The 13,545-nt window shown below is 33.0% G+C and overlaps 1 protein-coding gene across 2 annotated transcripts; it reads left to right on the plus strand.

Annotated features, from left to right (window-relative positions):
* The first annotated feature begins 3,306 nt into the window (after positions 1 to 3,306).
* LOC134680971 (collagen alpha-1(XII) chain-like) lies at positions 3,307 to 11,969 on the plus strand. 2 transcript variants are annotated; one of them, XM_063540294.1, is made up of 10 exons: positions 3,307 to 3,396; positions 4,298 to 4,313; positions 5,739 to 5,807; positions 6,902 to 7,345; positions 7,819 to 7,950; positions 8,725 to 8,751; positions 9,330 to 9,770; positions 10,060 to 10,194; positions 10,802 to 10,852; positions 11,861 to 11,969. In XM_063540294.1, the coding sequence occupies exons 1-9, from the start codon at positions 3,352 to 3,354 to the stop codon at positions 10,837 to 10,839; spliced, it is 1,347 nt and encodes a 448-aa protein (XP_063396364.1). In that variant the 5' UTR covers positions 3,307 to 3,351; the 3' UTR covers positions 10,840 to 10,852; positions 11,861 to 11,969. The 2 variants fall into 2 exon arrangements, with proteins under 2 accessions (XP_063396364.1, XP_063396363.1); XM_063540293.1 differs by lacking the exons at positions 3,307 to 3,396; positions 4,298 to 4,313 and adding an exon at positions 4,802 to 5,413.
* The last annotated feature ends 1,576 nt before the right edge of the window (positions 11,970 to 13,545 follow it).

The raw sequence follows: 13,545 nt of genomic DNA on the forward strand, positions 1-13,545 counted from the left end.
TAACCTGAGATATAATACAATCAAAACAAGGTCAAAATGGAAATTATTTGTCTAACATTATGAAGTTTACTGATATGTTTTTTAACAGACTTTACACATTTGGACTCGGATGTAGAGTTGTCTCATTGGGACTAATACAACATATTCTTATATCTATTCTGTCTAAATGCGCCGTAAGAAATGTAGAAATATGCACGAGTCTAAGGATCAAACGATTTCAAGCAAAGTTGACCTGCGATAATTTTGTCATTATTTAAGTCCGAATTCAGTTCTTCACATGTAAAAAAACTTATACGTTATTGGTCTTTAAATATTTGGCTTTAACTTCATTGATGAAAGTAAAATTGTTTGTGTAAATCGCTTCATTCCACTGCTAGGAGAATGCTAGAATATGATTGATTGATTGATTGTTGGTTGCGTAACGGCTAGTCGCAAATGTGTCATGCATATTCAGGACGAAGACAAATTTCAATGAATACAATAGGTAGAGTTCTGTTATAGATCCATCCGGAATTATGGTAGGAATAATTTAGACTCTCACGGGTAATTGGGGTATATTGGATATAGAAAGAAATTTAGGCGTGCAACAGATCACCTTCGTACCCCTCAAAGAGTTTTTGGAAGATTTTTTTTTACTTGAAAAGAGAGTTGTTCTCTGTTTACACGTGGTATTTTACAGGAAATAAACATCTATATGAAAAAGACAGTTTTGGTAAAATTAAAAAAAAAAAATTGTCCACTGCCTGTCAAATGCCTGATTTGAAAAGCAGTGGACAATTTTTTTTTTTAAATTTTACCAAAACTGTCTTTTCCACTGCTGGTGGACGTTTCGTCCCCGAGGGTATCACCAGCCCAGTAGTCAGCACTTCGGTGTTGACATGAATATCAATGATATGGTCATTTTTATAAATTTTCTGTGTACAAAACTTTGAATTTTTCGAAAAACTAAGGATTTTCTTACCCCAGGAGTAGATAACCTTAGCCGTATTTGGCACAACTTTTTGGAATTTTGGGTCCTCAATGCTCTCCAACTTTGTATTTGTTTGGCTTTCAAACTATTTTGATCTGAGCGTCACTGATGAGTCCTATGAAGACGAAACGCGCGTCTGGCGTATAAAATTATAATCCTGGTATTTTTGATAACTATTTACACCACTGGGTCGATGCCACTGCTGGTGGACGTTTCGTCCCCGAGGGTATCACCAGCCCAGTAGTCAGCACTTCGGTGTTGACATGAATATCAATTATATGGTCATTTTTATAAATTTTCTGTGTACAAAACTTTGAATTTTTCGAAAAACTAAGGATTTTCTTACCCCAGGAGTAGATAACCTTAGCCGTATTTGGCACAACATTTTGGAATTTTTGGTCCTCAATGCTCTTCAACTTTGGATTTGTTTGGCTTTCAAACTATTTTGATCTGAGCGTCACTGATGAGTCTTATGTAGACGAAACGCGCGTCTGGCGTATAAAATTATAATCCTGGTATTTTTGATAACTATTTACACCACTGGGTCGATGCCACTGCTGGTGGACGTTTCGTCCCCGAGGGTATCACCAGCCCAGTAGTCAGCACTTCGGTGTTGACATGAATATCAATTATATGGTCATTTTTATAAATTTTCTGTGTACAAAACTTTGAATTTTTCGAAAAACTAAGGATTTTCTTACCCCATGAGTAGATAACCTTAGCCATATTTGGCACAACTTTTTGGAATTTTGGGTCCTCAATGCTCTTCAACTTTGTATTTGTTTGGCTTTCAAACTATTTTGATCTGAGCGTCACTGATGAGTCTTATGTAGACGAAACAAACGCGCGTCTGGCGTATAAAATTATAATCCTGGTATTTTTGATAACTATTTACACCACTGGGTCGATGCCACTGCTGGTGGACGTTTCGTCCCCGAGGGTATCACCAGCCCAATAGTCAGCACTTCGGTGTTGACATGAATATCAATTATATGGTTATTTTTATAAATTTTCTGTGTACAAAACTTTGAATTTTTCGAAAAACTAAGGATTTTCTTACCCCAGGAGTAGATAACCTTAGCCGTATTTGGCACAACATTTTGGAATTTTGGGTCCTCAATGCTCTTCAACTTTGTATTTGTTTGGCTCTCAAACTATTTTGATCTGAGCGTCACTGATGAGTCTTATGTAGACGAAACGCGCGTCTGGCGTATACAATTATAATCCTGGTATTTTTGATAACTATTGAAAAAGGAGATCTGCAAATTACAGCAGTGGAGAAAACCTAGAAAACCCGTGTTCAACCTTTCACTGGTTTATATCTCCTATTCATATCTGTACAAACTATGAATCCGATTCAATATAAAACTATGAAGAATTAGTATAGCCTGAGTTGCATATCAGACAACTCTCTACAAGAGAACAATTGATACAAACGTTAACAACGAAAGGGCAACTTACGGCCTTCGACATGAGCGAAACCCATACCGCAAAGTGCGCTATAACTGGCCACGAAATGATTATGCTGTTTTAAGATGTTTATGAAAATTATGAAATTTATAAAAACTATGAGATGAAATGTAGATATACAGATGCTGTTGCAAGGAAGACTGGGTAGCATACATTTTCTTGAATACGCATTTCTTTGTCGTGTATTTTTCTGCAACATTACTTTAACAGTTAAAATACAAGTTCAAGAGCAGTCCTGCTAGAATCAGTTGACTCTTTACCGAGAAGGACACAGATGCATAATAAATAAAGATTAACACTGGTTTGTTATCTATACTGCTTTTAACAAGTTACTCAAGTGTCTTTTCTGGTCTTAGGTTAAAAGACGGAAACAGCAAAAGTCAGATATTTTGTTTTGGCTAGAATGCAATTATCGCAAGTGTTCAATTCAATTAATCCGCTTATCTGAGAACATACAAAGTATGTATATTAAAAAAAGATTTCCCCTGGAAGTTGTAAATATAAGTATAAATTACACCGTAGACCAAATAAAAACGTACTTTTTGTATCCAACCCAGTAAGGTAAGTATAACTTTTTATTTTTTTTGGAATTGTACTTAAATGATTAATAACTAGCAGAATGTATTTTTACCAAGTTAAAGATCATATAAATTATTGATTGCTTAACGTTCATTGCCACATATTTCATGTATTTTCAAAGATCAAAGTAGAAATAAGGTGATGTCCTGCAATAATGGTCTCGCAGGATGAACAGCGCGAAATTTATAATGCCACTTGAACGTTTAGGTATAAGATCGGAGATTTGTTTTATATTTTCTATTTAAAAAAATATTGGAGTTAAATATAGTCTCTAATTATCTCTTCAGATATACCTCCTACTGCATAATTCAATCTTCACAAAACCTGAAAAGATGTTCATGTATTTGCTGATTATTCTGATGTTAATGACAGATGCTGTAAGTTTTTAAGTGTATATTGTCTATGACTATACAAGATATATACATGTACGATCATGTATCATATGTATGTCCCAACCTCTATTTGTTCACACTTGATATTTAATTCCTCAAAGGGGCACTAGCTACGAAATATAGAAAAAAAAGATTTGTTTTTAGTCAATCATTTATGAAAGTGAAATTGTGTAATAAAAATATCCATTTAAGTGGGATCTATCCGTTTTGAATTTTCCTCGGAGTTCGGTATTAATTTTATTTTCTTATGGACTACATAATGTATATCTTAATATTCATTAGTCTTTACATGACGACACAGGTGAGTAAATGTATACTTCTTCTTTTTTTATTTATCACTGACATAATTTCTTGTGAGCAATGCATAGCAACAGTTATTTCTATAAAAGAAAATTTCTTGGAGTTATCTTTACAAAAGGGGTTTTCTATGTATGCTACAAAGCTTTATTTAAAAATCGATCTAAAAATACTTTGTGAAGTATACTTTAAGCTTGAAAATGTTCTCTTGAAGTTTTAAATGAAAATAAAATCAATAATTTGTAAACCAACTTTATAAATCGTCGAGAAAAGGTATATAGTTATCAAAGGTACCAGGATTATAATTTAGTACGCCAGACGCGCCTTTCGTCTATATCAGACTCATCAGTGACGCTCATATCAAACTATTTATAAAGGCAAAAAAAGTACAAAGTTGAAGAACACTTGGAATCTTTGAATCGCTGAGATATGCGCTATAGAGAACGTATATTAACGAAAAATAAAATATCCATGAAAATCAGTTGGTTTACAATATTTCAAACGATTGAAGATTTTAGATTATTTAATCAATGTTTGGGATATCCTTCACTATATACTTTCATTGAAATTATTTTTCCTTATTTTTCAGGTTGCGGTTCGATCAGGTAAGAACATTATAAATAGTTTAGCAATAATCAAAAATACAAGACACATTCCCCGTGTCTATCCTCTATTTTACTAAAACGGATACGGATTCTGTTCATTGTTCACGCCGTATGTGTGACATATCACAAGGTCAAAACTTGACAATAACAGAAAGTATGGACTATGTAGGAAAATGGTTTCTAAATAAATCTTTTATAAGCAAAACTTGAACTTTGTCATTTCGATTACTAATTTTCATTCTAAGCATTACACGAATTTGTCATTTCGATAAATTGCTCTAATTCTAAGCATTACACGAATTTGTCATTTTGATAACTTATTGTCATTCTTAGCATTACTTGCAATTTGTCATCTCGATAACTTTCTCTCATTCTAAGCACTACATGATTTTGTTATTTTGATAACTTATTTTCATTCTTAGCATTACTTGAAATTCAACTCAGTCTCATTCTAAGCTCTAAATGAATTTTTGTCATGTCTATAACTCAGTTGTGTGATTCGCCAGTAGATATCGTGTTTGTACTGGACACGTCAGCCAGCATAGGAACAAGAAATTTTGCCAAACAAATCAATTTTATACATGATGTTGTTGATATGTTAAACATCGGACCCGGATCAAGACAGAGTCGAGTAGCTGCTGTTTCTTTCAGTAGCAATGTGGTGTCCGAGTTTGGCTTCAATGATTATCAGAATAAAAAGGATGTCCTGAATGCTATACACAATGTTAATTATGTATCTGGATCGTCAACTAGAACATACTTGGGCTTAGAATACGTCCACAAAACAGTTTTTGCTCTCGGTAATGGCGAAAGGCCTGGTATAGTAAATGTGGTAGTAGTGCTCACTGACGGGAACACAAATCCTGGCCATTCTCCGATAACTGGTTGGGAAGGGAAACAACTCACCAAAACTGAAGCGTCTTATATAAAAACCCTTCCAGCGTATGTGTTTGCCATAGGTGTTGGAAGTGGTGTGGATAAAACTGAGATAAAAGGGATAGCATCTAAACCTTCGGAAACTTTCAGTCTTTTCGTTGATTCCTATGACACCCTTGACACATCAGTTATCAAAAACACAGTTTTAACAAGGGTTTGTGAAGGTTAGAACTTTGATTATTCTTTGTTTAACGAATATGTCCTTTTACAATGTTCTAGTCTGATATTATACTGTCATTTATAATGTATGTACTGTACGCCTTATGCGTGTTTTGTTATGTCTATGTTTCAGCTGTTTTAATGATTGATTACCAGTCAGGCACATGTAGCTTGATAACATGTTTAGAATAGTTTTTGCATTTTGCATCAAACTACCAAATTTAATCCACATTTCAATTTTATTCTTTTAAAAATATATTTTCTCATCAATTACTCTTTGATACTTTTTAAAATGACGATCAGTAACATTAAACGTTTAATTCATTTCAGTTGAACCTATACAAGCCCCTACACAGCCCCCACCAGCTCCTATACAGCCCTGGCAAAGGGAAAGAGAAGGTAACTATATGATCTATACTATTAAAGGAAGAAACTAATTTCATTAAATACGAAGTCAGAAATGTTTGTGATAAGACGTATAGATGAGGTGTTTTCCACTTTTTAAAGTTGTCTTTGAACAATCTTTTTTTTCCATTTATGAACAATTATCAAATTCGAAGACAGTTCTAGACGGGGTCTTATAGGCTTTCGTTCATGCTAAATTAATGAACTGCCTGCAAATCTAGCCCAATTTTGCCGCGATTTCGTGGATATCTTTAAGTTATAGCAATAAAAATAAATCAACCTGTCTTTTTTATGTGCGCCTATTATCTTAAGCGACCTTTGCCACGCATGCTCCTCTTTGAATTTGATGAAATAAAATGACTAAAATGTCAGGGAGCGCAAAGATCAATCGAGAAATCAAACCCGGTATTTTTTAAGTATGAGTTTTAGCACGATTATAAAATGCTTAGCATTTTGAAATAGGACATTTTTACCTCAGTCACTACAAAGCGCTATATTTTATATTATAACTGTACATATCACTGACTATCGGGCAGATAGGAGGTGCTATTGTTCAATATCGACAGTATCCACACAGATGCGGATAAAGGATGATATGTTTATAATGTATCTAACTGCTAAAAATTCTTAACTATCAATAAACAGAAAAGCTTTCTTGTTTGAAGCATACCAATCAATTAACAAAAGAAAACAACATGACCAAAAACATTGTCTTGAAAAGTGGGACGAAAGATACCAAAGGGACAGCCAAACTCAAAAATCCAAAACAAACCGACAACAGCATGGCTAAAAATAAAAAAGACAATCAGACAAACAATAGTACACATGACACAACATAGATACTCAAGAATAAACCACACGAACCCCACCAAAAACTAGGGGTGATCTCAGGTGATCTGGAAGGGTAAGCAGATCCTGCTTCACTTGAATATATGTATACATGATATATTTAATTAAGATTTGATTTTTACGTTTGAGCTTACTCGAAATTTAACAAGAACTGCCATAAAAATGAAAATTAATTTGGAATATCTAAATAACTTTTGAACCTTTTTAATTTGTCTAAAGTTTGATATATATCTTTTCAGTATGTTACAAGACAAAAGCTGATGTGTTTTTCGTTGTTGATACATCATCTAGTCTGAGCGTATTTGATAATGTTAAAAAGGAACTTAATTTTGTGGAAGATGTAATTAGTGATTTCGAAATGGGTTTTGACCAGGTAAGGGTAGGAATGATGACCTTTAGTAATGACCCGGAATTGTTATTCCAATTAGACGATTTCAAAACAAAAGAGGAAATCTCTAAGTATCTATTGGAGATGAATGCCGACGAATGGAAGGGAGGTAACACGTACATGGATAAAGCTCTGAGACTTTTAATGAAAGAAGGACTATCAACGTCACATGGCAGTCGTAATGGTGTTCCCCAGATAGCCGTAATCATCACTGATGGGGAAGCGACAGATCGAAGGAAATTTGAAAAAGCAGTCAACGAGTTACGGCTAACTAATTATATTGTGTTTGCCATAGGTATATTAAGCTTTAAAAGTTCAATATTTTTGTCTCCTGCTCTGTAATTTAGTACCATTTCGGTTATATTCCGCTAGGAATAATTCAACAAGCGATTCCCGGATTCACACATTTACCTTTTCTCTTAATTGGAAAGATAGATTAAAACTTCCAATAATTTCTACCTACCCGTACTAACGGAAAATCTGAAATGAAATGGGGGATGTCTTCGAAAAGATATAACACAATTACTTGCTGTACATTTCAGAATGGATTAAAATATCAAATCATTGTTTCTTTTACGACCACTCAAAAACGATACGTATTTAACAAAAGATGATTTTGTTTTGTCGGCTGAATTATATCTTTACGAATTATATGGTTATAAAATAATGAGCACACGCAGTCAAAATGAGATAGAGAAAATATGTGTCAAATAAAAATTAATGTTTTTGTTTTATTATTTCTGCTTGAAAATATTATTTATCTCGAAGGTGTTGGACCTGACCGTAAACTTGATGAACTGAAGAAAATAGCGTCTGACTCATCACATGTATTTGAAGTAGAAAATGTACAGAGTCTGCATGCAATTACACAGGAATTGTTAGTCAAGTTGTGCAAACAAGGTATTTATTAGATAAATCGCTAGTGACTTATTAACACAAATTTAGAAATTTATTTCTGAATGGAGGTAAAATTGATGAAATTTACATTCATACCAGAATTATTTATGAACTCGAATTCAATCAACACTTCTTCTACTCACTGAACGTTGTATATTGTTGAATATTGGAAAACAATTATTTAACTTCACTTTTTACAAAACCACTGAAAATGGAAGCAACACGTTTAATAATTTAAAATTTGTTCGAATCGCTTTTTCTGTATTTATTTTACTCATTTACGCCCAAAGCCGAATATTTGAAAGCCGAGGATGAATTAAAAAGGAAACAGTAGAAGAGTTGGTATATTCATATACAATAGTTACTTTTCTCCGGATCAGTGTATAAAGTAGTTTGACATTTGTGTTCAATGTGAGAGAGTTTTCTTTGCTTTCATCTTTCTTCGTGATTCTAAAAGTGGCCAATTTTAAAGGTAAAAAATACCAGACGAATAACTGTCAAAAACGTCACGATATTAGGAATGAAAACATTGTACACTTTTTTTTTTTTTTTTATCTAAAAACGATAATTTTTGTTTGAAGAGTAAACAACTACTTAACATAAATTATCAGTTCCTTGATTTGTATTTCATTCATTGGTACTTTCAGCAATAATGAATAGTTCGTATCGGTATTTTACCTTCGATGACACAGTTTTTATTTGAATTTCCCGTTAATACATTTGCCACAATTTATTGCTTATTTGTTTTTGTTACCACTGCATATTTTTAAACTTCAGGTGAACAGCCAGCACCACCCGTAGTGAGTAAGTATCAATCGTATTAATGTTATTTATCTTGCAACTATCATACTTCTTTTGTTGTGTTTTTGTCCAAATAAAGCAACTCAGGATTTTTCGTGCAAAGCTGATATTGTGTCATGTCACCTTCCCGCACGATATGGATTTCGATTAGGAATGAAAAATAAGCTATGTTTATGTTAACATCTAAAAAGAACTTTAATTTTATAGCCATTATCAGCTGTATTAATAAACAATGTTATACTACATGTACTATGTCAACTGCCATCTTCATGCAGTCGAACTTAAAAAAAAACTAAGGCATACCTATGAACGAAGACATATATTTGCCTTATATATTTATGATTAGCTATGTTTTTTTAGCATGACAACAGGCAGGCTTCTTTATGAACTATTGCATGTAGAGTAAGTTTTTGTTAGCTTGCTTGTGTTGGTTATATATTGTATAATTTTAATTATAAGCAAGCGAGCCAAACCCAAAACTCTCCAAGCAGTAGGAAATCGGCTCTAAAGTGGGTATTTGATATAACCCTTGTGATTCAGAAAATCTGCGATACTATCAAAAACAATTTGTTATTTTTCAGCTTGTGAAGGCGCACAGGCAGATGTCATCTTTGTTGCAGATAGTTCTAGAAGTATTGGATATGTAGCATTTAACGAACTGAAAAGGTTTGCTGTTGATGTGGTGAAGAGGTTCACTGTCAGTCCAAGTGATATACAAGTGGGTCTCATTATATTTGGCAACGACACCAACTTTGAATTTACATTAGGTTCGTACAGAGACCAGAACGAAGTACTCAAGGCTATATCTCACGTTAAGTACTTACAGGGAATGCAGTTGACGTACACAAATAAAGCTTTGAACCTACTGACTCGACAAGGTTTCACTAACATGAACGGCGGACGTGGTGGAAAGATTCCTAAAATTGCCATTTTGATAACAGATGGTGAACCAACAGACATTGAAGCTACACGCATAGCAGCAGAGAAAGGAAGGCAAGAAGGGATCATTATTTTTGCAATAGGTAGTTAAACATTTATTCTTTTACATGTTTTTGGACGAACAAGTATTGTTCATGTTATTTAGTGTATTGAAGTATCAGAAGGATTTGGCAGTTTTAGTCTCAACATTCCTCAAATGTATTCGTTTGAGGAGTTTCACATTAAAAGGTTATTACGAAACGAGATGTGACTATTTTTTTTAAATCTTGCAATATATTTGTCCATTAATTTATTGATGCCGTATTTCAAAATATTGTACGAAATTGTTTTGTATCATTAAATGGCATTATATTTTTATTAATTTCATTGCAGGCGTTGGGCAATACATTGATCAGACTGGATTAGACATCATGGCTTCTTCTCCGGCTGAAACACATTCTTTTGCAGTTGACAACTATGCAGCTTTGTCCTCTATTGAAGAAGCCCTAACAGAAAAGACGTGCACAGGTACTATTTTCCGTATCTCCTTTTATCAGAAAAAACTCTCCTATATTTGATAGGTATAAAGCTTATTGTTATTGCATGGTGATTTGACTCCCTATATAAGTGTACTCTTAATTAATGTTAATCCTTTAAATCCCATTTTCATTTAAGTTTCCGTATCCTACTGCATATCATTGTATATTATGTCACCTCAGTTCTCTCGTAAAATCAAATCATGACTTAACATTAACTTTAAAAACGTTGATCCAAATAATGTTGACCTGCATCACAAAAGTCATATATTTTTTACCAGTAAAATGAATCGCAAAGAATTATCGAACGAAATAATCAGTAGAGACAGAAGTGACAAGGAGAATATCAGAAAAGTTTGGGTAAACATTACACTAAACACTTATCAAAACAAAGCACAAATTAGATTGCAAAACTCCCCAAAAACAAAGAAATCATTTAAGATATATTTACGTGTTATTGTCTCATTTGTAGTGTATATATAACAAGTAAACTCTACGTTGAATATCAGAATTCATTATCTATCATCTTTTGATAACCAGAAGTTAAAAATTATTGGAATTGGAAAAGTTGAATAAATCATTTACTGCCTTTATTTTAGCTGCAAATAAAAGACAGCAGGGAAGAATATGGAACTGATGAAATGATAAAGGTAATATACTATGACACATGTTAAACAATTAGCATATTTAGTCATCATAAGAAAGGCTTTCAGAAAAAAATGAGAATAGTAGCTAGCCAAGCATGGAATAAACAATTATTTGACTGTGACGTCTTAAATTATTTATATTCAGATACAAAAATCCTTGTTACAATGAGCAAATCAAAAAATGTTATAACTTTAGGTTCATGAACCTCTGTTATATCGACAGTAATTAAATCTAGTCAGTATATCTATAAATATTTTTTGGGTGTTTTTCGAAAAATTAATGTAACATTCATATTTTTAAAGACATGCTTTATTATTTTATAAATGCAAAGAAGTTTAAATTTGAAGATTTTGAATGGTTGAGCAGCGTCATTTGAGATAATATATCCTTGTGGTCTAGCAATGATAGGAACCAATATGTTTGAATTATCTCTCTTTGGACATTGATGGCCTGAAATAAGTAACACAAGTTGTCTGTAAATTGCATTCTAGCAGTTTGGAAAAGGTAAAATAACAAAAATACTGATCTCTGAGGAAAATTCAAACCGAAAGTCCATAATCGAATGGCAAAATCAAAAGCTCAAACCCATCAAACGAATAGATAACTGTCATATTCCTGACTTGGTACCGGCATTTTGTAATTAAATTTTTATGGAAATAGCTAATGAAAAATTTATGATATATTAAACAAAAAAGGTTACTGGAATTTCTTGTAAAATATACACTTACACTCTCAAATTGTTTTATATATTCTTAGGTGATATATAAAGAGATATTGATTTGTTTTAGTTTTCCCTCAGTTGTTTTCATTATATGTCACTTCCTTAACATCGATTGTAGAGATTTTAACATTGATTAACTACTGTCGCATTAGTTCAACTCTGTTTAATGTCTATAGTATTCAGTCCTGAATACATTTCTGTTTGCTAGGAACATAACTCGCTTTGATTAGTTTCTCCGTTTTTATTTTAATAGCTCATGTTATTAATTTTATTTATTTTATCATTTTAGAAAGTATTACAACCAAGTAAGCAGTGTACCTCAAATGAATGTGAATGAGAACATTAAATGCCTTTCCTCTGTATTGTTACATAAAATTGTTCATTAAAGTATGCTTCATTAATAAGTAGTTCGTGCTTTTACTTATTATCTTTAAGAAATAAGATTTCCAACCATGTCCACATGAGATTATTATAAAATATTGAAAACAACAGGTCAAATAATTGCATGCGTCCGAAGCGCTCTTCTGGATTTACCTTCATCAAGAACGCTCAAAGCCAAAACATGAAATCCGAGAGATGAATAAGTACGCAAATAGACGAAGAGCTATATGAGTGTGCAGCTCCCACTGACAATCTCATATCACACCAACTAGTTGGAATATGACTTATATTGGAAGGATAGCTAGTGGCATTGAAAGGCACTGAAGGTGCCGGTTCCTTGATTTACAAATTGATTGTGAAAAAAGGAAGGGTGTAAATAGATATTGAATTATGTGAAAGAACACAAGAACTTTTGATTTCCTCGAAAATCCTTGGACATATTTATGTGACGTATATAATTTTTCTGACGTCAGACACTCAAATCAATCCATGTGTTCGTAGATAGTAGATGTTTTTGTGTCCTGTTAAATTGTTATACGATGATGACTGATGTACCAATATTTTGACTATTTTATTAATTGTGACTGTTTATTTAACGCATCATGTAAATGTAGCGGAATTTGATGAGACTGTTATTAAAGTGAGAGGATTAGCGCTATAGAACCAGGTTTAATCCACCATTTTCTACATTTGAAAATGCCTGTACCAAGTCAGTAATATGACAGTTCTTGTCCATTCGTTTTTGATGCGTTTTGTTTTTTGATTTTGCCATGTGATTATGGGCTTTCCAAATTTAGTTTCCTCTGAGTTCAGTATTTTTGTGATTTTACTTTTTTTTAGATACGTTTTGTGAGAAAAAAATCTGCTATGAATATTTTCCCTTTAGTGTTATCAGCCTCGGCTTTGTTTCTTCTAATTTAATATATTGTTATCCCTGACCTTCTATATCATAATTTACGATATAACATACGCTCCCTTTTCGGGCCTTTTTATATCCTAGTCTGTTGGTATTTGTTGGATAAGTGTTTTTACTAATCGTATCACATGCCCTGTGGTATTGGTTTGCATATTATGTGTTACAACATGAATAACAATAAATAACATCTATGACAAAGTATACAACAGTTCATGACAATTCTATTTAAAATAACTGACCTGCTCAGTACTACAGTATCATTTCTCTTCAACGATGCAGATTGTGATTGCCTCTATGGCAAGTATGGAAATTTATCTACAGACGACTTCTTAATTTCTGTTTAAAAATCACAAACTAGTTGATATAGTAGTGACCAGCGGCCGGTTGTTCAACTTTTCGTTAAGTTTAACGCTGTCGTTAAAATATGCTAACGCTTTGTTAAAATTTAACGCATGGTTAATCCTGTTGTTCATCTCTACGTTATATTTAACGCAACGTTAAACTGTCGATAACTTCTATAAAATCTAACTCTGCTATAGACCATCGTTAAATACTTAACGAAGCGTTTTAATTGATAAAATGGCTGCTCTGTTAATGGTACCTAGGCAAAGAAAAGAGAGAATCTTCAGAGGAATGGTTTCACATCTAAACAATTTGACTGACAATGAAATGAGGAT

Source organism: Mytilus trossulus, chromosome 8 (genome assembly GCF_036588685.1).
Source record: "Mytilus trossulus isolate FHL-02 chromosome 8, PNRI_Mtr1.1.1.hap1, whole genome shotgun sequence".
NCBI classification, from domain to species: Eukaryota; Metazoa; Mollusca; class Bivalvia; order Mytilida; family Mytilidae; genus Mytilus; species Mytilus trossulus.

Excerpts from the sequence above, each read along its gene's own strand:
- LOC134680971 (XM_063540293.1), top strand. The coding sequence starts at position 4,909 with ATGTTAAACATCGGACCCGGATCAAGACAGAGTCGAGTAGCTGCTGTT. Across the intron at positions 5,414-5,738 it reads TTTAACAAGGGTTTGTGAAG|TTGAACCTATACAAGCCCCT; the intron begins GTTAGAACTTTG and ends AATTCATTTCAG. Across the intron at positions 9,771-10,059 it reads GATCATTATTTTTGCAATAG|GCGTTGGGCAATACATTGAT; the intron begins GTAGTTAAACAT and ends ATTTCATTGCAG.